The following is a 25,702-nucleotide window of genomic DNA, read 5'->3' as shown; positions in this document are numbered from 1 at the left end:
CCTTTCCGCAAAGACACTTGGCTGCTTGTTAAAGTTCCTGCAGAGAGAGGAGGGACTGGTGTCCACCATGTGGAGATAAAAACCAGGTCTGCTGTTACACAGGGAGACTCACCACGAGACACGCAGTTTCGGACACTGAACGAGCTTTGTTGCACCCACAAGAAGGTGGGATTTTTGGAGGATCGATTCAGGGCAATCGATCAGTGGCTCACAGTGTGAAAAGGTGCCACCGGTGGGGAATTATTTGTGTGTCCATCTTTGCCTGAGTGATAATTCCATCACTGAAGAATGGTCGTACGTGGTATGGTCATAGTCAATGACCACAACAGGATTTCGGAAGACAACGGGAAGATCGATGGCATCAGCTCACCTCTCTCTCTCTCTCTCTGTATATATATTTCATCGCTAACCTGTTTGATATATTTGCATTTATAGTACTGTATTGCGTAGTTTACTAATAAACACTATTAGTTTATAGCAATACCGGACTCCAATGTATTTTCCATTTCTGCTGGTTCTTTAAACCTGGTCACGGGGTACGTGATACCACAGCTACTGTAGTTAGGCCTTTAATATTAAGTAAGATTCAAGGAGAATCCCCCCTCATAATTCTAAACCTGTGACCTGTGCTGATGAGAGTTTAGAAGTAGGAGGTGGGAATCTAATTGAATCCTACTGAATATTAAAGGCCTGCATAGAGTGGTTGTGGTGAGGATGCTTCTGATAGTGGGAGACTCAAGAACGAGGGCACAATAGAAGGACATCCCTTTAAAACAGAAATGAGGTAAAATTTGTTTAGTTTTTGAGTGATGAATTTATGGAATTCATTGCTACTGATAGCTGTGCAGACCAGTCATTAGGGTATATTTAAAGGGGCGGATGATAGGTCCTTAACTAGACCATAGACTCCTCATCTCTGTTCTAAAACATGTCCTATTCTGAGAATGTGTCCTTTCATTCTAGTCTCTCCCACTGTTAGGAGCATCCTCACCAATTCCACTCTATGTAGGACTTCTAACATACTGTAGGATTCAAGGAGATTCCTCCACCCCACCTCCTACTTCTAAACTCTCGTCAGCACAGGCCCAGAGCCATCAAATGCTGCTCACATATTAATCTTCATTTCCAGGATCTTTCTCACAAGGCTCCTCGGTGAGGGAACGTGTGTGGAGAAATTGGGAAAGATACAGTGCTCCGGGTTTGCGGATTCCTGCATCAATCCCGCTGCTTTGCAATACTCACCAGGAGAATATGTGGAGCTCATTGTGTGGTTCCTGTTGCTGAACCAGTCCGATCAAACACAGAAACTGGGGGAAGAGCAGCAACTCATAGACCTGGATATTGTGGGTCACAGAAATGGAGTTCGGATCTCTACCCCAGTAACATGGTCATCACAATATTCTCTCTGATAATATTCATTGATCCCGGTATTATAAATTCCCCACAGTCTGGCCAATAAGTTATGAAGCATTTCTCAGTGATCAGTTACACCTCAAGATGTCCTGTCTGACAAAGAGCTCACAAAGTGTTGCCCTGGTTTCCAATCCACTCCAGGGGATTCTGTAATAATCCTTTTAATTAATGAGTTGCGTTTCATCTCATTTTGCTGTATGTATCCGTTGAACCTCTCAGCAAATGTTTTGCATAGATATTGGTCTGGCTAATGAAGTCAAATTTCCACGTTGCCAATGTCTCCACAGTCTGGGGTCTATACATGTATGTGTATATATATCAGGCACACATCTTTGGATACCTCAGTGAGAGAGAGAGGAGGGACAGCAGCAGAATCCCTTGGAAACCTTCACTCTGATTTTGAACGTTTCGTGCTTCGATCCGGAGGAATGGAACTCCACTGTGGAGATGATGCTGTTGCTGTTTCTGTTGCTAAGCACAGTAGTCAACAGTGACGGTGAAGGTAAGCTTGGTTGATGCTTCTAGTGTTTTCAGATATAAATAAGTAATCAGAATAAGTGTACTGCTGTGGGATAGATGAAAGAATCTGGGAATTTGTGAATGGCAGCAGCATGGAATGTCTTTTGTCTGACACTCTGTCTCAGAGTTATTAAATTGGACTGTGAGATAGAGGCTTCCTTTCTAAGACATGGAGCCAAAGCTGCTCACAACGCTCGAAGAGAAATTTGAATAATGCATATGAAGCCCAAAAATTACATCCTTGGTTTTTATTCTAGTCGTCTCAGAATGAATGTTATCATTCGATTTGGCTTTCTTACCATAGTCTCAGCCTGTAAGTTATTGCTTAGGGAATCCTGCATGAGGACTCCCAAGTCCCCTTGCACCTCTGACTTCTGACTTTTCTCCCCATTTAGAAAATCGTCTTTGCCCTTATTCTTTCTCCCAAAGTGCATGAGCATACACCGTGACGACACTCTATTCCATCTACAGCTTCCTTACCCATCTCCAAATGTGTCTAAGTCTTTCTGTAGACACCCTGATTGCTCAACACTCCCTGCTCCTTCTATCCTCATATCATCCACCAACTTGGCCACAAAGCCTCCAGTCTCTCTACAGTCTATCCTCTCTCTGACCACTCTGACTCCCCTGCACCCTCCCACACTGGGGGTCATTTACTGCAGCCAGTGAGCCAGTCAACCAGGGATTACAGGGTGAGGTAAGGTAAAGAACAGGGGGAATGTAAGGAGCCACAGGAAGGAGGTGTGCCCACAAGGCTCTTTCAGCTCAGTAACTTCTACAAAATTGCACCTTTGTGAAGAAGGGTTGAGGAGAGAGATGCAGCCTGTGTCACCCAGCTCCAAGCACCTCTCCACAGTATGACACCCTCACACACAGACCCACGCACAATTGTCACCAGCCCTGAGGCTGCCTTTACACTGCATGTCTCAGATCTCCACACATCTTCCCTGGACACACAAGCTCAGCTCCCTCAATAAAACCAAGCCAGTATCTTGAGCTGTGTTGCCTCCTGTGCCACCCACAAACTGACTGATCTCCCTCTTTGCCCTCTCTCTGCATCACCTCTGAGCTCCAGCAGTTTTTGATTCTATTTTTGATTTCCTGCATCTGCAGTGTTTTGCTTTATAATCTGACATGTCACTCTCTGTTGGATCCCAAGGATTTCATTATCCTGAATGTAATGTCAAGTGGACTTTGGACAATGTTTCTGAAGATCCAGTTGGAATGCGGTAAACAGCAAAGCACATGGACACTGCCTGTTCATTCGCTAGTCAAACAGAACCTTCCTTTCACATCTCTGTGTGAATGACTTCAATTAACTGCACCGCTCTAAATGACAAGTTGAGCTGTCACTCAGATTATTTCCCAACATCTTGTCCATTCCGTGTCAGGCCAATCAGCCTGCATTTTCTCCATCTGTCCCTTTCTTCCTTTTACAAGAGATGGACGGGTGGAGATCTTATTAGGTCTGTATTAAACACTAGAAACGCCACAGCTACAGCTGGTGCTCCTTCTTCCCCTCGAACCCTGACCTTCCGTGTGTCCATCAAGGTCTGGTGTGTAACAGCAAAATCTGTAACTGTTTGGTACTTTGGTTATTGTAGTTGGTTTAAATTCTAATTCTCTTTGACTGAAAGGGACAAACAATTCCTTGGTTCTAAAGAGGACTCAGCGGGACCTTGAAAACTATAGACTATTCAGAGGACCCTGTGATGAAAACTGGTTTTACTTTCCTCCTTTAAACTCCTGTTACCGGTTTTTCAGTGACAAGAAGACATGGGAGGCAGCTGAGGTAAGTCCCTGGATTAAGTGATTTCTTTGGAAGTCCTGTGGAATATTGGTCTCTGCTGGTTCATTCCCATGAACTCACAGCACAGCCACTAGCTGAGTTGTCTGTGATGAGTCCCTGAGTTCCAGGGTATGTTTCACTGCAGCCGTGGACTCAGGTTTCTATCAGTTGGTCAATGGGTGAAATATTTGTATTTTAGGTGAAACACCACAACCAGGAATTAATACAGTTTTACAATGAAAAGTTCAAAGAACAAGAACTTTATTTCATGTAACAAGGTTGTTGAATTTCCAAAATCAGGCTGGATAATTTACAGAAGGATGTCTAGGAAAATGAACAATGACAATTCTCAGCAACAGAAAAATTATTTCTTTTTTTTAAAGAATTTCTGCAAACAGCTCCCACATTCTGGACATCTGCCATCTGTGTTCTCAAACATCCATAACAACTTCATTTCTGACGTGGTCAGTGCTGTGGATGAAAGCAAGCCATGGACATGGATTGGCCTGAATGACAGATCACAGGTAAAGTTAATGATGACGTGTTCCATTGCCACCACAGACAGAATTACACCCGACATCGTGCAGAGTAACAGGTGTGTAGCAGCGTAGTGGTTAACTGACTGGGTGTATCCTAATGATCCAGGGACATGAGTTTGATTCCCATCCCAGAAGCTGGGGAAGTAAATAAAATGCAATAAATCTGGAGTAATGCATTACTATGAGAAATGGTGACAATGGAACTACCAGACTGTTGTAAAAACTGATCTGGTTCACTGTTGTTCTTCAGGGTGAGGAATCTGCCATCGTTCCCCAGTCTGGCCTCACTGTGACTCCAGAGATTCATCAATGTGTGACTCTTACCTGCCCTCTGAAATGGTCAGAGGATGATCAGGGAAGGACAATAAATGCTGCTGTGGCCAGAGTCACCACATCCTGTCAAGAAATAAACCTCACATGTTTATGTCCTGTTCATCTCCACATTAGATATTTCTCTCTCTCTCTCTCTCTCTCTCTCTCTCTCTCTCTCTCTCTCTCTCTCTCTCTCTCTCTCATCTGACAGTGTGACTTTTATTTCTCCCTCATGAGTATCTCTGTTTTTCCTTCAATAATCCCCATGAGTCACATCTTAAACACTCTGAAGAAAAGGCTTTCTCGCCAGGTATTTGCTAGATTGATCAGTAACTCTGGAGAAAAGGGTTTCTAGCCAGGTATCTGCTGGATGATCAGACTCTCTTAAATTTAGAGTCCCTGCATTTCTCTACACCAACTCAAGTGAATCTCCATAATTCAAAGGAACCCAAAGACACAACCATCTGGTTCTAACATCCTAATATTAATTGTAGTTGTGGCTCTGTAGTTACTCCAACGAGTGATTCTGAGAGTCACTGTTCTGTATGTTGGTAAATCATTTTAAAGCTAGGAGAAAGAAGGGGGCATGAGAAGGCCTTGGCAAGTAGGGTAAAGAAAAATCCCTAAGCATTCTTCAATTATTTGAAGAACAAAAGGTTGACAGGAGTAAAGATAGGACCGATTAGAGATATAGATGGAAAGGTGTGCCTGGCGGCTAAGGAAGTGAGTGAGGTCCTCAATGAATACTTCTCTTCCGTATTCACCAATGAGAGGGAACTTGATGACTGTGAGGACAATATGAGTGAGGTTGATGTTCTGGAGCATGTTGATATTAAGGGAGAGGAGGTGCTTGAGTTGTTAAAATACATTAGGACGGATAAGTCCCCGGGGCCTGATGGAAGATTCCCCAGGCTGCTCCATGAGGCGAGGGAAGAGATTGCTGAGCCTCTGGCTAGGATCTTTAAGTCCTCGTCCATTGGAACTGTACCGGAGGATTGGAGGGAGGTGAATGCTGTCCCCTTATTCAAAAGAGGTAGTAGGATAGTCTGAGTAATTATAGACCAGTGAGCCTTACGTCTGTGGTGGGAAAGCTGCTGAAAAAGATACTTACAGATAGAATCTATGGGCATTTAGAGAATCATGGTCTGATCAGGGACAGTCAGCATGGCTTTATGAAGGGCAGATTATGTCTAACAAGCCTGATAGAGTACTTTGAGGAGGTGGCTTCAGAAGTGGCTTGCCTGCAGAAGGCAGAGGGTCATGGTGAAGGGAGTACATTCAGATTGGAGGGTTGTGACTAGTGGTGTCCCACAAGGATCGGTTCTGGGACCCCTACTTTTTGTGATTTTTTATTAATGACCTGAATGTGGGAGTAGAAGGGTGGGTAGGCAAGTTTGCAGATGACACAAAGCTTGGTGATGTTGTGGATAGTGTTGAGGATTGTCGAAGATTGCAGAGAGACATTGATAGGATGCAGAAGTGGGCTGAGAAGTGGCAGATGGAGTTCAGCAGGACAAACTCCAAGGCAGAGTACAAAGTAAATGGCAGGATACTTGAGAGTATAGAGGAGCAGAGGGATCTGGCGGTATGAGTCCACAGATCCGTGAAAGTTGCCTCACAGCTAGATAGGATAGTTAAGAAATCTTATGGAGTGTGAGGGATAGAGTTTAAGAGTTGCAGGGTAATGATGCAGCTCTATAAAACTCTGGTTAGGCCACACTTGGAGTACTGTGTCCTCACTATAGGAACGATGTGGAAGCATTGAAAATGGTACAGAAGAGATTTACCAGGAAGCTGCCTGGTTTAGAGAGTATGGATTATGATCAGAGATTAAGGGAGCTAGGGCTTTACTCTCTGGAGAGAAGGAGAATGAGAAGAGACATTATAGAGGTATACAAGATATTAAGAGGAATAGATAGAGTGGACAGTCAGTGCCTCTTCCCCAGAGCACCACTGCTCAATACAAGAGGACATGGCTTTAAGGTAAGGGGTGGGAGGTTCAAGGGGGATATTAGAGGAAGGTTTTTCACTCAGAGAGTGGTTAGTGCATGGATTGCACTGCCTGAGTCAGTGGTGGAGCCAGATACGCTAGTGAAATTTAAGAGACTATTAGACAGATACAGTATATGGAGTAATTTAAGGTGGAAGGTTATATGGAAGGCAGGGCTTAAGGATCGGGACAACATTGTGGGCTGAAGGGCCTGTACTATGCAGTATTGTTCTATGTTCTATGTGTTCCCAGGCAGGAGGCTAATGGAATCAGTGCCATATGCTCTGCATATGGAAATACAATATATAGACAGACAGTGCTGTTGTGCTGGGTACCCAGTGAGAACACAGATCTCCCCACTGATGTACCTGCCCTGTCACCTATCCTGTTGGTCTACTGTGATGGTATGATCTGAGATTAACACACCTCCCCCATTTCCATTCATTGACCTGATTCCCCGTGTTCAGGTTTTGGTTAATCCTTTCCTTTCCCTGTAGTAAATGCATTTTTGTTCCCAAGAAGACTTTGGTCAAGGCTGATGTGCAAAGTGATGTCCTCGTCCACTGAGAATGGAACTTGAGAATTCAGAGATTGTGGGTATATGAAATTGAAATAAATTGCATGAATTGCCTTACCCCAAAAGAATGACTAAGAATGCAAGGAATCCTTTAACATTAACTCACCATAATTCAATGAAAAATAACAAATGAAATTTGTAAAAATACTTAGCTGACTAAAGCTAAGAGTTTCCAGCCTCAGCCGGTTGGATCTTCCTGGCCTCCGTGTTTTGTGATGAGTTCACTGCTCCAATGCCTCTCCGTCCTTTATGTAACAGTGAAACGGAACAGTTCACAGTACAGGTCTGGTCTGGTCAGACCAGGATTACAGAGTTACAGGATTAGCAAACAATACTGCAAGGATTCAGGCTCCTCAGCACAACAGGTCCATGTCAACCATGGTGCCCACCCAGCTGGTCCCAATTTCCTCTAAGTTCCATCCATGCCTGTATCTGATCAAGTTCTTCTTAAAAGACACTATTGTACCTTCCTCAACTACCTCCTCTGGCAGCTAGTTCCTCATATCTCTACCTTTTGTGTGATTATATCATCTCTCAGTTCCCTGTTAACATACCATCTCCAATTTCCATTTGGTTTTGTTGTCTGTGTCCATTCATGTGCAGTCATTTTAAGTTCTTCTCTCATTTGTTCCTCTGGTGTTTTTAAGATCAATCTGTATATTTGTGCTCAATGACTCATTGTCCAAGTTGTTATTATTCCTTCTCCCTGACTTTTACTTTCAGATCCAGTTTTTTTTTTGTTCCAAGGATTCTGTTACTTCCATGAGATTTCCCCCACCCTGACAGTTAATTTAAAATCTCATTCACTGCCCCGTTTGACCCGACTGCTTGTATTCTGGTCTCTTTCTGACTTGGGTCCAGCTCTTCCCTGTACCATTAAGTGACAGGTTACTCAGCGTTCCCACAGAAATAATCACTGATTTCTATCCCACAGGAAGGGCCTTTCACATGGAGTGATGGAACTTCCTACACTTACAGATGCTGGGCTGGCCATCAGCCTGATAATCACCAAGGCAATGAAGACTGTGTGCACATTCTTTCTGGAAGTAAGTGTAACAGTGAGAGAAATGTTATTTCCATTTCAGACACAGTATTGAAGAGGCCTGTGGAATGAACCAGCCCCATGCTCAGCAGAACTGGACTCATTGCCTAGCATTTAGAGAATAAATGGGATGTAATGCAGGGGCAGGGGAACAGTCAGTGTATGAAGATGAAAAAAAAACAGACAATACTGGGAATCTGAGATAAAACCAGCAATTTCACAAAACACTCAACAGGTCAGACAACATTTATGAAAAAAGCAACAGAATTAATACTTCACAATGAAAACCCTGAGTCCTTTAGTCAGTTTCAACTCAGTGTGAGCTTGTCGGTGGAACAACATACAAGGGATGTAATATCACGTTTGTATCACCGCAGATAAAGAAACTCAAAGTAGAAAGTTCAAAGAAAATTTAATATCAAAGTACATATACTGTATGTCAAGATAAACTATCCTGAGATTCATTTGCTTGTGGGCATTCACAGTAAATACAAATAAGCCAAATAGCATCAATGAAAAACTACCCACAAAGATGGAGAAAAAAACAATGTGCAACAGACAATGAATTGTGTAAGTACAAAAGAAACAAAAAACCAAATAATAATGGGAGGTAAATAAGTAATAAATAATATTGGAACACGAGTTGTAGAGTCGTTGAAAGTGATTTTATGGGTTGTGGTATCAGTTCAGTGTTGGGGTGAGTGAAGTTATCCACTCTGGTTCAGGTTGAAGAGTTATAACTGTTCCTGATGATGTGAGACCCAAGGCTGGCTTTTTCCACTCCAGGCTGTGATGCAACCAGTTAATATACACTCTATTGTGCATCTATAGAAGTTTGTTAAAATTTTTGATGACGCACTGAATATTCAAAAACTTCTAAGAAAGTAGAGGTGCTGCCATGCCTTCTCTGTAAAAGTATTTGTCTGCTGGCCTGCAGGACACATTCTTTGAAAAGATAACTCCAAGGAGTATAAAGTTTTCCATCTCTGATCCCCTGATGAGGACTGGCTCAGGAGCCATCAGCTTCCTCCTCATAACATAAAGGAAAAATAAAACTTTCCACAGTGAAATTGAAACCAGATATATTATGCTCATCTTCCTCAATCCAGATATTCCTCATTCTTCTCACATTTGGAGGTCCATGAAATGGTGAGGGCTTAGTTTATCTCTATTGGGACAGGCTTGTTACTCAGTTCACAGGGAGATCCAGTCCAGGGTGAGCCCAGCCACTTCAGTCTGAAACAGTCCAAATCCCCAGTGTATATTGTGAGGTGTCAAGTTTCAGCAACACACACCCTGACTGCAGGTGAGCCACAACAACAACTGACTCCCTTTATTTACAAGGCAAATTCATTGATCAAGGTCGGGAAATAGCTATAACTCACAGACATTGATGCAAGAAGAAAAAACATTTAGATTAAACAGAAAAGAGAAATACTGGAAATCCTTAGAAGATGAGGCAGCATTTGACCTACTGAATACTTCCAGAATTATTTTCAGTATCTGCAACTTTATACTTGTGGACTAACAAGTCGACGTTTGATTCCTTTTCTCTGCTTCAAGGTTCTCCAGTTTGGAACGATTTTCCCTGTAATACGGAAGTTGGTTTTATTTGTGCCTACAAACTTCACTGTATTTAGAAGTCTCCAGAAACATCCACTCATCCTTTCTAGCGGTGGATTCAGTGCCTGATTTCTTTGTAGCTGCTCTCACTGTCTGTGGTGTCTGTACTCGCTTAGTTTCTCAGCCAATAATAAAGAGAGTTGCATCTTGAGCTGTGTGTGTTGTTGTTGTGTGAGTCCAGTTTCCAGCAGCCTTCCTCCCCACCTCGACACTCAATGCTGAACTGAGGAGAAGGCAGCACAGACTTTGCAAAATTAACTCTTTCCCTTCATCCGCACTTGATGTGATGGGTCCAGGTCACTGCACGTGGGAGTAAAGTGAAGGATCTGAGGAGGATGCAGAGGGGATTGGCTGGAATAGTTGCAGGGAATGAGATTTTATGACACTGACTAGTTTGCAGAAGAGGAAATGGGCCCATAAATACATTGCATAATTACATGAAAACCTCTGTTGTCTGTTCAAAAATCAATTCAACCAACTGCTTGTCAAGTTTGCAAAAAATTCTTGGTCTTTGGCATATGTCTAGATACAATAAAATCTGATAGAACACAAGCCTTGTCCAAATCTCCTGACCAAACTGATAATGAAAGTGAGAGAGACGGTGGGAATAACTCAACATTATACCCCTCTAACCCATGTAGTTTCTATTGTTTACTGATCTGACATTCAACCCTTTAAAGTCAGTCAGTAAACTACATGACACTGTGGTCTACACACTGACTCCAGGTCAAGTTTACTGTTTACATAAGTACAGTGAATTACAGATACAATGAAAAACTTGCAGCAGCATCTCAGGCATGTAGACAACACACAAAGTATATATAACATAACATAACATATAACAATCAATCAATCACAATCAATCAATCACAATCAATCAATCACAATCACATACATATCATACATAACTCAAGTGGAAATTACAAATAAACCAACCTCAATTATACAAGACAGAGAAGAAACTGGCTGTGTAAAACAAGATATTAGTGAAACAATCACAATTAGAAACAGGATTCAAGTGATGGTCTGTAGTGTCCTATTGCTGAGGTGGTGAAGATCGGTTCAAGACTCTGTAGGACAGTAGCTGTTTTTGTGCCTCATGTAGATGCTCTTGATGATATGGACAGCCAGGTCCATGGTGGACTGGGCTGTGTCCACTGCGCTCTGCAGTGAGTTGTGGACATAGCTCAGCACATCAGGGAAACCAACCTCCTCTCCACGGAGCCTGTCTACACTTTTCACTGCCTCAGTAAAGCAGCCAGCATGATCAAAGCCACCACCCACCCCACACATTCTCTCTTCTTCCTTCTTTCATTGAGCAGAAGATACCCAGCCTGAAACACGTCCCACCAGGATCATGGACAGCTTCTACTCTACTGTTATAATATGATCAAATGTTTCCCTGAGTACAATTTGCTGGAACCTGGAGATGACAATCTACCTTGTTATGATCTTGCACTGTATTGTTTATCTGCTCTGTCCTTTCTCTGGAGCCATTACACATTATTCTGCATTCTGTTATTTAGAAATACAGACACAGCACAATCTACCTCGTTGTAGCCTTGCACCTTATGGCCCGTCTGCACTGAACTTTCTTTATAACTGGAATTGGTTTAGCAAGATACACTGAAAAGTTTGTCTCGTACTGCTGTTCATATCAATCAAATCATTACACACTGCATTGAGTAGAAATGAAGTAAAACAGTAACAATGCAGAATAAAGTGTAAAAGCTACAGAGAAAGTGCAGTGCCAGTAAACAATAAAGTGAAAGTTCATAACAAAGTACATGTGAGGTCAGGAATACAAGATGTTCATTTAGGAGTCTCGTAACAGTGGGATAGAAGCTGCCCTTCAGCCAGGTGGTCTGTGCTTTCAAGTTTCTATGTCTTTTGTCAATTAGGAGAGGAGAGAAGAGAGAATGTGTGGGACGGGTGGGGTCTGTGATTATGCTCACTCTACTGAGGCTGCAAGTAGTGTAGACAGAGTCCACAGAGGGGAGGCTGGTTTCTGTGATGTACTGAGCTGGGTACACAACTCTCTCCAGTTACTTGGAGACACTTTCAGAGCTGTTGCTATACCAGGCCAATATGTAGCCAGATAGATCCTTCTATCTGCCTCCCTCTATTCTCAGGGTGTGGAGTGACTTTTACAATTTTCCAGTCCTCTGGAGCCATTCCAGAACCTAGTCATTCTTGAAAGATCATTATTAAAGCCTCCCCAGTTTCTTCATGCACCTCTTTCAGAACCCTGGTGTGCAGTCCATTTAGTCTTTCCCTGTAACATTTACACTTCATTCTGCATTTAGCAGATCATGCCTAACAAGCCTGATAGAGTTCTTTGAGGAGGTGACCAGGCATATAGATGAGGGTAGTGCCGTGGATGTGACCTGCATAGATTTTAGTAAGGCATTTGAGAAGGTACCACATGGTAGGCTTATTCAGAAAGTCAGAAAGCATGGAATCCAGGTAAGTTTGGCCAGGTGGATTCAGAATTGGCTTGCCTGCAAAAAGCAGAGGGTCATGGTGGAGGGAGTACATTCAGATTGGAGGGTTGTGACTAGTGGTGTCCCACAAGGATCGGTTCTGGGACCTCTACTTTTTGTGATTTTTATACACAACCTGGATGTGTGAGTAGAAGAGTGGTTTGGCAAGTTTGCAGACCACACAGAGGTTGGTAGTGTTGTGGATAGTGCTGAGGATTGTCGAAGATTACAGAGAGACATTGATAGGATGCAAAATTGGGCTGAGAAGTGGCAGAAGGAGTTCAACCCAGAGAAGTGTGAGGTGGTACCCTTTGGAAGGACAAACTCCAAGGCAGAGTACAAAGTAAATGGCAGGATACTTGGAAGTGGGGAGGAGCAGAGGGATCTGGGGGTACATGTCCACAGATCCATGAAAGTTGCCTCACAGGTAGATAGGGTAGTTAAGAAAACTTATGGAGTGTGAGCTTTCTAAAGTCGAGGGATAGAGTTTAAGAGTTGCAGGGTAATGATGCAGCTCTATAAAACTCTAGTTAGGCCACACTTGGAGTACCATGTCCTCACTATAGGAAGGATGTGGAAGCATTAGAAACGGTACAGAAGAGATTTACCAGGATACTGCCTGGTTTCGAGAGTATGCATTATGATCAGAGATTAAGGGAGCTAGGGCTTTACTCTCTGGAGAGAAGGAGAATAAGAGGAGACATGATAGAGGTATACAAGACATTAAGAGGAATAGATAGAGTGGACAGTCAGTGCCACTTCCCCAGGGCACCACTGTTCAATACAAGAGGACATGGCTTTAAGGTAAGGGGTGGGAGGTTCAAGGGGAATATTAGAGGAAGGTTTTTTGCTCAGAGCGGTTAGTGCGTGGAATGCACTGCCTGAGTCAGTGGTGGAGCCAGATACACTAGTGAAATTTAAGAGACTACTAGACAGATACAATATATGGAGTAATTTAAGGTGGGGGGTTACATGGGAGGCAGGGTTTAAGGTTGGCACAAAATTGTGGTCCTCGTCCTGGAGTATCCTTGTAAAATTCCTCTGCACTCTTTCACTCATTGATATCTTTCCTGTAGGATGGTGTCTCCAATTCCAAATTAGGCTTCACCAATGTCTTATACGATTTCAGCATGATATCCCCATATTCAAACATCAATCTATGAAGGCCCATGTGCCCGAATCTCCCTTTAACACCCTATGAACCTGCGATGCCACTTTCAAGGAATTATGGACGTGTATTCCCAGATCCCTCTGCTAAACATTTCCTGGCACTGCCGTTGTACTGCCATTCAGCTGAATCTGCCATGGCCTCTGAGTGCAACCCCCCAGGTTTGTCTTATATGCATAAGCATGGTGAATTACAGATACAATGAAAAACTTGCTGCAGCATCACAGGCATGTAGATTCGCACAACACACAGAACATATATTAAACATAACTCAAGTGGAAATTACAAATAAAGCCAACCTCAATTATACAAGACTGTGAAGAAATTGGCAGTACAAAACAAGACATTGTTGAAACAATCACAAATAGAAATGGGCCCATGGTGGTTCAAGTGATGGTATATAGTGTTGCATCTGTTGTGATCCATATGATTTGGTGATTTGCTTCAGTGATACAAAGTAATCCTGGGCATGACAGCTCACCTTTCTCAGAGTCTGTGTTGTCTGATTTTGTTTCGTATTCAGTCACTTTATGCATTTGCTTAGTTTTGAGCTTGAAAATTTTCACTCGGTTGTGCTTTTCATCTGCCTTGTATACTCTCTCTGTATGGCCTTGTCTGTGACACTTTCTGCAAAATTTTTCATTGAACAAACAGTCATTTGCATCCTTGGAGTATATGCAACATTGATAACATTTTGGCCTTCTGCACTATTTAGGGACATTTTGAACATTTCACATTCCAATCTCGTTTTCTGTAGTTCTGCTGCACCCTTTGCTGCAGTCTCCAATTATATTGCAATGGTCAGTACCTGTTCCAAGGTTAGGTCTCTTTCTGACAGTAGCCACTTTTGTATGTTTTGACCATACATGCCACATACACGCCGGTCTCTTAATATATCCGAAAGTCCATCTCTAAAGACACAATATTGAGAAAGTTTGCACAGTTCTGCAATGTATTCAGAAATGCTTTCACGCTTTGACTGGCTCCTCTTGTAAATTCTAAATCTCTCAGTTATTACCAGCATTTAGGGCTCAAGCAATTTTGTGAAATTTAAAAAATTTTGTCGAACATCTTGCTTGCTGGCTTTTTAGGGGTAATTAAGTTGCATAAGAGACTGTAGGTCCTAGCACCCATCATGCTAAGAAGTGTCAGGGCTTGCTTTTCCTTATCCATGTTCACATTACAATGAATGTACAAATTGATGTACAAACCCCACTTCATTAACATTAGAGAATTTGTCAGTTTATCTTGATTAAAGCCATGTTAGTTTAGGGGCGAAGGGGAGCGAGGGGGGAGAGAGGAGGAAGAGAGCGTGGGAGGTGAGTGTAGATGGGGGGGGGAGGGGAGAAAAAATGCTCATGCATAGACAACACTTCACACATAGTGCTAATGGGAGTCATTGCCCCAGAACAAATAGACCACAACATTACAACCCGAATCAAATCCAGTTCCTTACACAACATCCAAAACAGGCATGCCTTCCCCAGTTAGAGTCAATTACAAGCTGTTCTAAAAAGCAATCACTTAGGCATTCTACAAATGTGATCCAATACCAACCTGATTTTCCCAATTTACCTGCTTTTTGAAATCTTCCCATAACTATCATAACATTGTCCTTTTTACATTCCTTCCCTATCTCTCATTGTAATTTGAATGTCACATCTTATCTACTGTCTGGAGGCCTGAATAAAGGATATTTGTACCCTTGCAGCTTCTTAACTCTACCCACAAGGATTCTACATCTTCCACTCCTTTGTCACCTCTTTCTAAGGATTTGATTTCATTTTTTTACCAACAGAGCCATCCCACCTCTCTGTCTACCTGCCTGTCATTTTGATACAATGTGTGTCTTTGGATTTTAAGCTCCCGGTTATCATCTTCCTTCAGCCACGACTCAGTGATGGCCACAAAGTCAAGCCTGCCAGTCTCTGACTGTGCTGGAAGATCATGTACTTTATTCTGTAGATGACATGCATTCAAATTTAATACATCCAGTTCTTTATTAATCACTCTTTTTGATTTTGGCCCCCTGTTGCACATTAACTCATCCCACTGACTGCCATTTCACCCAATCATCTGCCTGTCCTTCCTCACAGCTACACTAGACACTGTGTCTACTTTTACACCAACTGCCTCATCCTCAGTCCTATCACTCCAGTTTCGATCATCCTCCCAAATCAGTTTAAACCCTCTCCAGCAGCTCTAGCAAACCAGTCTGCTGTCTGCAAGGATATCGTTCCCCTCTGTTTCAGGTGCAACCTCTTCTTTTTGTACAAGTCATATCTTCTACAGAAGATATTCCAATGATCCAGACATTTGAAACATTGCCCACTGCACCAGTTCCTGAGCCACATATTCATCTGTCAAATCACCCTGTTCTCAGCTCACAAGCATGTGAGCCTGGCAGAAATCCAGAGATTGCTACCCTAGAAGTCCTGCTTTTCAGCTTTCTATCTAACTCACTACGTTCTCTTCAGGACCTCCTCCGTTTGTTATCTATGTCATTCTTAACAATATATACAATTCTGGCTGGGAACTCTCCCCCTTAAGAATGCTGTGGACCTGATCCAAGACATCCCTGACGCTGGCACCTGGGAGGCAAAATCTGGGTGTCTCTTTCATGTCTACAGAACCTCCTGTCTGGTCCTCCAAATATCAAATCGCCCTGTCATTACTGCACTCCTCTTCTCCCTCACCTACTGAGCCACAGAACCAGACTCAGTGTCAGAGACTAAACCACTATGACTATCCTCTGCTAGTCATCCACCCAACAGTATCCAAGGTTGTGTACCTGTGGTTGAGGGGAACAGCCACAGGGGTATTCTGCACTGCCTGCTTATCCCCTTTCCCCCTCTTGACAGTCTCCCTGTTAACTGTGTCCTGCACCTTGGGCAGGTTCAACAGGTCTGAGAAGCTTGCTCCATGTGTGGATGAGAGTGGGGGCTGTAGGGAGGATGGGCACCCTAACTGTGGCACCATAGTTCAGGAAGCCATTCAAGGGGGAGGGGGGAAGAAGAGAAATGTAGTAGTAATTGGGGATAGTATAGTCAGGGGAATAGACAGAGTTCTCTGTTGTGAGGATAGAGTGTCCCGGAGGCTGTGTTGCCTGCCAGGTGCCCCGGTTTGGGAGATCTTATCAGACCTGCAAAGGAATTTGCAGTGGGAGGGGAAGATCCAGATGTCGTGGTCCATGTGGGTACCAACAACATAGTTAGAATGAGGAAAGGGGTTTGCTGAGGGAATTTAAGCAGCTAGGGACTAAATTAAAAAGCACAACCAAATATGTAGTAATCTCTGGTTTGTTACCTGAGCCACATGCAAATTGGCACAGGATCAAGAAGATTAGAGAGTTAGATTATGAAAATAAACTAGCACAAAATATATATATAGAGTGCAAAACTTTTTATAATTATATAAAGTGGAAAAGAGTGTCTAAAGTGAATGTAGGTCCCTTGGAGGACAAGAAGGGGGAATTGATATTGGGAAATGAAGAAATGACTAAGGTTTTGAATGACTATTTTGTGTTGGTCTTCACGGTGGAGGACACATCTAACATACCAAGGAGAGATGTTATGGATGCAGTGGGAGGTGACGACCTTGATACAATAGCTATCAATGAAGAAATAGTACTGAAAAAACTTGTGGGCATGGAGATAGGAAAGTTCCCTGGTCCTGATGGAATGCATCCCAGCCTACTGAAAGAAATGGCAGAAGTTATAGTTGAGGCTTTGGTGATAATTTACCAAAATTCTCCGGACTCTGAGTAGATCCTGGTGGATTGGAAGACAGTGAATGTCACACCACTGTTCAAAAAACGATGCCGTCAAAAGACAGGAAACTATAGGCCAGTTGGTTTAACATCTATGGTTGGGAACATGTTTGAAGCAATCATTAAAGAAGAAATAGTGAGACATCTGGAAAGAATGGATCCACCAGACAGATGCAGTATGGATTCAACAAAGGCAGGTCCTGCTTGACAAACTTACAAAGAAAACATACAGTGCAATACAGGCCCTTCAGCCCACAATGCTGTGCTGAACATGTACTTACTCTAGAAATTACCTTCAGTTACCCATAGCCCTCGATTTTACTAAACTCCATGTACCTATCCAGGAGTTTCTTAAAAGACTCTATCATATCCACCTCCACCATCGTCACTGGCAGCCCATTCCATGCACTCATCACCCTCTGCGTAAAAGCCTTACCCCTGACATCTCCTCTGTACCTACTTCCAAGCACCTTAAAACTGTGCCTCTTGTGTTAACCATTTCAGCGCTGGGAAAAACGCTCTGACTATCCACACAATCAATGCCTCTAACCATCTTAGACACACTATCAGATCACCTTTCCTCCTCCATTGCTCCAAGGAGAAAAGGCCAAGCTCACTCAACCTATTCTCATAAGGCATGCTCCCCAATCCAGGCAACATCCTTGTAAATCTCCTCTGTACCCTTTCTATGGCTTCCACATCCTTCCTATGGTGAGGTGACCAGAACTGAGCACAGTACTCCAAGTGGGGTCTGACCAGGGTCCTATATAGCTGCAACATTACCTCTCAGCTCTTGAACTCAATCCCACAGTTGATGAAGACCAATGCACCATATGCCTTCTTAACCACAGAGTCAACCTACACAGTAGCCCTGAGTGTCCTATGGACTTGGACCCCAATATCCCTTTGATCCTTCACATTGCCAAGAGTCTTACTATTAATACTATATTCTGCCATCATATTTGACCATTCCTCCACTTCCTCATCCAGGTCATTTATAAAAATGTGAAGAGAAGGAGTCCCAGAATGGATCGCTGATGCACACCACTGGTCACTGACCTCCATGCAGAATATGACCCATCTACAACCACTCTTTGCCTTCTGTTTCAAGCTAATTGTGGATCCACAAAGCAAGGTCCCTTTGCATCCCATGCCTCCTCACTTTCTCAATAAGCCTTGCATGGGGTACCTTATCAAATGCCTTGCTAAAATCCATACACACTGCATCTACTGCTCTACCTTCATCAATGTGTTTAGTCACATCTTCAAAAAATTAGCCTACAAAGTACCAGGACATCTTCGGGGCACGGTGTCTCAGAAAAGCAGCTTCCACTATTAGGGTCCTCCAGCACCCAGGACATGCCCTTTTCTCCTGTTACCATCAGTAGGAGGTACAGAAGCCTGAAGGCACACACTCAGCGATTCAGGAACAGTTTCTTCCCCTCTGCCATCCGATTCGTAAATGGACATTGAATCTTTGGACACTACCTCACTTCTTTTGTAATGTACAGTATTTCTGTTTTTGCATGTTTTTAAAATATATTTAATATACGTATACAGTAATTGATTTACTTTTTAAATTTTTAAAATTTATTATTATTTTTTCTCTTCTAGATTATGTATTGCATTGAACTGCTGCTGCTAAGTTAACAAATTTCACGTTAAATGCTGGTGATAATGAACCTGATTCTGATTCGGATTCTGAAATTCAACCAGGTTCATAAGGCACATCCTGCCTTTGACAAAGCCATGCTGACTATTCCTAATCATATTATGTTTCTCCAAGTATTCATAAATCCTGCCTCTCAGGATCTTCTCCATCAACTTACCAACCACTGAATTAAGAATTCCTAGTCTATAATTTCCTGGGCTATCTCTGCTTCCTTTCTTGAATAAGGGAACAACATCTGCAACCCTCCAATTCTCCGGAACCTCTCCTGTCCTCATTGATGATGCAAAGAACATTGCTGTAGTCTCAGCAATCTCCTCCCTCACCTCCCAGCATAGCTGGGGTACACACTGGAGTTCTTTGAGGATATAGTGAGTTCAGTGGATAGAGGGGAACAGATGGACGTTATTTAATAGGATTTCCAGAAGCAGTTCAATAAGGTGCCACATAAAAGCCTTATCCATAAGATAAAGATGAATAGAGTTGGAGGTGATGTATTCGTATGGATAGAGGATTGGTTAACTAATAGAAAGCCGAGAGTTGGGATACATGGGTGTTACTCTGGTTGGCAATCAGTGGTGAGTGGTGTGCTGCAGGGGTCAGTACTGGTCCCACAACTGTTCACGATATATATTAACAATCTGGAAGAGGGGACCGAGTGTAATGTAGCTAAGTTTGCTGATGATACTAAATTGAGAGGAAAAGCAGATTGTGCAGAAGATACAGAGAGTCTGCAGAGAGATATAGATAGGTTAAGAGAGTGGGGAAGGGTCTGATAGATAGAGTACAATGTTGGTAAATACGATGTTATTATTTAAATAGCAAAAAAATTGCAGCATGCTGCTATGCAGAGTGATTTGGGAGTGGTTGTGCATGAATCACAAAAGGTTCATTTGCAGGCTATCAAGAAGGCAAATGGACTGTTGGCCTTCATTGCTAGAGGGATTGAATTTAAGAGCAGGGAGGTTATGCTGCAACTGTACAGGATACCAGTGAGGCCACACCTGGAGTATTGGTGCAGTTCTGGTCTCCTTACTTGAAGAAGGCTTTGGAGGGGTGCAGAGGAGGCTCACCAGGCTGATTTCAGAGATGAGGGGATTAGACTATGAAGAGAGATTGAGTCACCTGGGACTCTAATTTCTGGAATTCAGAGGGATAGATAAGATAGAAGCAGGGAAGTTGTTTCCACTGGTAGGTAAGACTAGAACGAGGGGACATAGCCTCCAGATTTGAGGGTTTAAATTTCGGACAGAGATGAGGAGGAACTACTGTTCCCAGAGAGTGGTGAATCTGTGGAATTCTCTGCCTAGTGAAGCAGCAGAGGGTACCTCTGTAAGTATATTTAAGACAAGGTTGGATAGGTTTTTGCATAGTAGGGGAAAAGACAGGTAGGTAGAGATATGTCCATGGCCAAATCAGCCATGATCTTATTGGATGGTGGAGTAAACTCGATAGGTTAGATGGCCTACTCCTGCTCCCATTTCCTATGCTCTTATGATGTCCTCCTTCAAAGAAGTAGGTTTCCCTTCCTCCAACACTTATGTTTCCCTCACCTGCATCTCCTCCATTACCGAACATACATGCTCACTCCATCTTCCTGCCACCTTAGCAGTTACAGAGTTTCAACCGATGAACCTCCACATCCAGCCCATCATTATCTGAAGCTTCTGCCACCTCAAAGGGTTCCTACCACCAAACATAAATTTACCTGCTCACTTCTCTCCACTTTCTGCAGGGATCATTCCTTCCACGATTCCCTTGTTGATTGTCCCTCCCTACTAATCTCCCTCCAGGCACTTATCTCTGCAAGCGTCCAAAATTCTACATCTGACCATTCACTTCCCTTCAGGGCCACAGGCAGTCCTTTCAGGTGAGGATCACTTTACCTGCAGATCTGCTGGGATTCTCTGTGCGTCTGGTGCTGCCAGTGCAGCCTCCACTACATTGGACAGACCCGTCGTAAATTGACAGATTACTTTGTCGAGCACCTCCACTCCATCCATCAAAAACAGAACTTCCTGGTAGCCAAATATTTTTTCTTCCGATTCCCGTTCCCGCTGCAGTCCACAGTCTCTCCTTGTGCCACAATGAGGCCACCCTTAGGTGCAATGACGTATATTCCGTCTGGGTGGCCCCCCACTTAATGGAATGAATATCAATTTCTCCTTTTGATAAAAATACAATACCTCACCCTTCCTTCTTCCTTTCTTCCCCACTCTCGCCTCTTACCTCTTCTCACCTGCCCATCACCTCCCCTTGGTGCCCCACTTCTTCCATTTTTCCTGTGGTCCACTCTCCTCTCCAATCAGATTCCTTTCTCTCCAACCCACCTGGCTACATCTAGCACCTTCTAGTTATCTGCCTTCTCCTCCCCACGCCTATTTATTCTGACATCTTCCCCTTCTGTTTCAGTCCTGAAGAAGGATATTGGCCCGGAACATCAACTGCTTATTCATTTCCATGGAGGCTGCCTGACCTGCTGAGATCCTCCAGCATTTTGTGTATTTGCTTTGGTTTTCCAGTATCTGCAGAATTTCTCATGTCTATCATTCCTGTCTGGCATCCCTACTGCCTTAAATATGCAATAAGAAAGAGAAAATAAATAAATTTAAAAAAATGTGTGTAGTATTCACCAGGTCTTACTGAAGTGATGCTGAGCCAACACCTGCACTCTCTCCCCACTCTGTCACTGGCCCGCTCTCCCATGATGGACACTCTGCTTAAACCTATCTTTGTTTTACTGAGCCATGCTAACAGCCGAATTATGCACAATCCAATGTCTCCTCAGGATCTGTGGTTCGCAGAATGTCCTGACTGCCCCCTTTGAATCTTTTGAACTCTTTCTCTCCCGCTATGGAATGGAACGTCTCAAAGTTCAAAGGTCAAGTTCAATTGTTGTCCAAACATTCATGAATACTGCCAAATGAAACAGCATTACTCCGGGGCCAAGGTACAAAACACAGAACCCACAGTCACACACAGCACAAAGCACACATAGTACATAAAAGACAGATTTCTCTGATGACTACATCTGCAGTAAGTGCACCCAACTTCAGAGCCTGACTGACCGGGTCAAGGAGTTGGAGCTGGAGTTGGATGTACTCAGGATCATTCAGGAAGCTGTAGATATTATAGATGAGACTTTAAAGAGGTGATCACACCCAGAGTACAGGGTTCAGATAGTAGATGGGTGAATACCAGGAGAGGCAAGGGGATTATGAAGTGAGTGCAGGGACCTCCTGTTGCCATTCTCCTCAGCAACAATTATACCCCTTTGGATATTGCTGGGGAGGGGGGAGATGACCCATCAGATCAGGGCAGCAGCTGCCAGCCTGGTGTTGCTGTTGCAGTGAAAGTTACAGTCAGTCAGTGCGGTAGTTATAGGGGTTTGATAATTAGTGGGATAGAAAGGAAATTCTGTGGCTGCAAAAGAGACACCAGGATGCATTTTCTCCCTCTTATTTGCTGGGGTCCACAATTTATCGTTGCAGCTGCAGGATACTCTCAAGAGGGAGGGGTATATCCAGAGGTTGTGACCAATGACACAGGCAGAAAAGGGGAAGAGGTCCTAGGGAGTGAGTATATATAGTCAGGAGGGAGGCTGATGAGATGGACCTCCAAGGTCGTAATCTCCAGATTATTCCACGTGCCACGGTCTAGCGCAAGCAGGAATGGGGTGATAGAAAGGATGAATGAATGGCTGACGAGACGGTGCAGGGATGTGGGCTTCAAATTCTTGGATCATTGGAAACTTTTCATGGGAAGGGGGTGACCTGTACAGGAGGGACAGGTTGTATCTGAACTGGAGAAGATCCAATATGCTGGCTGAGGGGTTTGCTAATGCTACTCAGGAGAGTTTAAACTGGTTCTGCAGGGGGCTGAGACCAGAGCCCCAGGTCAGTAAGGGAAGGATCGGACAAGAAGTTGAAATAACAGGGATGATGGTTTGAGATGTGTGCTGGGAGTATTATGGGTAAGGTGTCATGCTGTGCTCTCGGAGGGCTGGACCCAGGCACGAAGGAACCGCAGGATCCCCAGGAACAGACATCAGAATCAGAGCCTCAGAGGAGTGACTGAGTGACACCAGGAGAATTCATCCTCTCCAACACAATGACCCCACTCAGGCACGGAATGAGATTCATCTTTAAGTAATCACAGAATGCGGGAAACATGTGCCAGCCACAACTAGCTTAGAAGCAGAAACATAGAAACCTACAGCACATCACAGACCTTTCAGCCCACAATGTTGTGCCAATGATGTAACCCACTCGAAAATTTGCCCAGAATTTCCCTACCACTATTTTCAATATACCTATCTAAGAGTCTCTTAAAAGACCCTATTGTATGCATCTCCACCACCTTCACTGGCAAGGGCATTCCACACGCCCACCACTCACTGTGAAAACCTTACCCCTGACGTCCCCTCGGTACCTATTTCCAAGCACCTTAAAACAATGTCCCCTCGTGTTAGTCATTTCAGCCTGGGAAAAAGCCTCTGGCTATCCGCATGAACAATTCTTCAAATTATTTTATACATCTAACTTAGCAAGATTAAACTGAAAGCACAAGGGCTTAACAACTCCAGTTCAGATATTGATTAGTAAATACAGGTGTCCAAAAGCCCTGGAATCTCAGCACTTCACAGCAAGCCACAGGGCTCGTGACATCAGGGTGATGAACTCAGAGCATGGATCAGTACATGGAACTACGATGCTGTAGCCATTGCTGAAACTTCATTAGGAGAGGGGCAGGAATGGGCGATTAATGTTCCAGGTTTTTGAAGCTTTAGAAAAGATAGAGAAGGAGGAGGTAAAGGGTGGGGTGGGGAGTTGCACTGATAATCAGGGACAATATCACAGCTGCACTCAGAGGAGACATAATGGAGGTGCCAGACACTGAGTCCGTTTGGGTGGAACTCAGGAACAGGAACGGTGTGATCACACTGAAAGGATTGTACTACAGACCCCAAATAGCCACCGGGACATTTAAATATGTAATCAGATCAAGAAATGTGTAAAAATCATAAGCTAATTGTCATGGGGGATTTCAACTGCCCTAACATAAATTGGGGCCTTCTTAGTGTAAGGGGCTTAGATGAGGCAGAATCTGTTAAGTGTATCCAGGAAGGTTTCTTAAATCAATATGTGGACAGTCTAATGAGAGGAGGAGCCAAACGGGACCTGGTTTTGGGTACTGAACCTGTCCAAGTGACTGACTTTTCAGTGGTTGAATAGTTAGGGAACAGTAATCACAGCTCATTAACTTTTAGGATAGCTGTCGATGAGGATATATATAGTCCTCATGGGAGAGTTTGAAATTAGAGTAGGAAAAATTACTCAGGCAATAGGCAGGAACTAAGAAGCATTAATTGGGAAGATCTTTTCTCTGGCAAGTCCACATCAGACATGTGATGGTGTTTAAAGTCAATTGCAGAGTACAGGAAAGGTATGTTCCTGTTGAGGAAGGATGGGGATGGAAAGATACCTTTAGTCAAAAAGAAAAAGAAAACGCGTGTAAAGCTTCAGAAGGAAGAATAAAATGAGGAATATAAAGAAGCCAGATAAGAACTAAAGAAGGAAATTTGGAAAGCCAGGAGGGGCCATGAGAAGATCTTGCCAAGTAGGATTAAGGTAAATCCCAAGGCATTCAAGAGGAAAAGGTTAACTAGTGAGTGGGTGGGATAAAAGGGGGGACATTTATGTGGATGCAGAGAATCTGAATGACATACTTAATGAATACTATGCTTCAGTATTTACCAAGGAAAGGATATAGAGGATCAGGCGATCAGAGCTGAATGTATAAGTAGGTTAGGGTATTTCGAGGCCAAGCAGAGGAATTGTTGACCCTCCTAAGGAGTACTAAGGTGGAGAATCCCCTTATGGGATTTACCCCAGATTATTGAAGGATACAGAGGACAAGATTGCAGGGGCCTAGGTCTGTATCTTTGTGTCCTCTCTAGCCAGCGGTGAGATCCCAGAGCACTGGTGAGGGGCTAATATTGTACATCTATTTAAGAAGGGAACAAGGGAAGATCCTGGGAAATATCGGCCCATGAGTTGCACGCCAGTTGCAGGGAAATTGTTGGAAAGATTTCTTAGGGACAGGATATATGAACATTTGGAAATCCATGGCCTAATTCGGGAGAGCCAGCACGACTTTGTGCATGGCAGGTGGTGCCTTACCAATTTGATTGAGTTTTGTGACAAGGTGACGAGAGAGATTGATGAGGGTAGGGCAGTGGCCTGTTCCTGTATTCTTCTCTGTTCTGTTGCAAGGGGCCCAAACTGCTCACAATACTCCAAGTGAGACCTCACCAGCCCCTTATAAAGCCTCAGCATTACATCCTTGCTTTTATGATCTAATTCTCTCAAAATGAACACTAACATTGCACTTGCCTTCCTGCATAACAACTCAGTCTGCTAGATAACCTTGAGCATCCTGCATGAGGACATCTCTGACCCTGCCACCTGGGGGCAACATATCACCCAGGAATTTCACTATTGTCCACAAAGTCTCTTGGCTGTCCCCTGTCAGTGCTGCTCGCTTCTTCTCCCCACTTCCCTCTGAGCCACAGAGATGGACTAATGCCAGAGACCTGACTGCTGTGCGTCTATCGTCAGACGTGCTACAGGCTGCGGTCACTCAGTTCGCCAAGGCTGCAAGGGCTTTCGGGTTAATGGTCAGTCTGAAGAAAACAATGATCCTCCATCAGAAGCCCCCTCATGGTGTTTACAACCCACCTCGGATCACATTGACGATCACCCTGTCACCACGGTTCAGAAGTTGACCCACCTGGGCAGTGTAATTTC

At 43.6% G+C, this 25,702-nt stretch overlaps 1 protein-coding gene across 1 annotated transcript; it reads left to right on the top strand.

The window, feature by feature from the left end:
* The first annotated feature begins 1,820 nt into the window (after positions 1 to 1,820).
* LOC132403457 (echinoidin-like) lies at positions 1,821 to 9,910 on the top strand. Its single transcript, XM_059986859.1, has 5 exons — positions 1,821 to 1,915; positions 3,570 to 3,724; positions 4,105 to 4,245; positions 8,074 to 8,185; positions 9,745 to 9,910. The coding sequence occupies exons 1-5, from the start codon at positions 1,861 to 1,863 to the stop codon at positions 9,819 to 9,821; spliced, it is 540 nt and encodes a 179-aa protein (XP_059842842.1). The 5' UTR covers positions 1,821 to 1,860; the 3' UTR covers positions 9,822 to 9,910.
* Positions 9,911 to 25,702: the final 15,792 nt, after the last annotated feature.

Source organism: Hypanus sabinus, chromosome 13, assembly GCF_030144855.1.
Source record: "Hypanus sabinus isolate sHypSab1 chromosome 13, sHypSab1.hap1, whole genome shotgun sequence".
In the NCBI taxonomy this organism is placed as follows: domain Eukaryota; kingdom Metazoa; phylum Chordata; class Chondrichthyes; order Myliobatiformes; family Dasyatidae; genus Hypanus; species Hypanus sabinus.
Note: the sequence above shows the minus strand (reverse complement) of the source record. Positions and strands in the feature narration are given on the sequence as shown.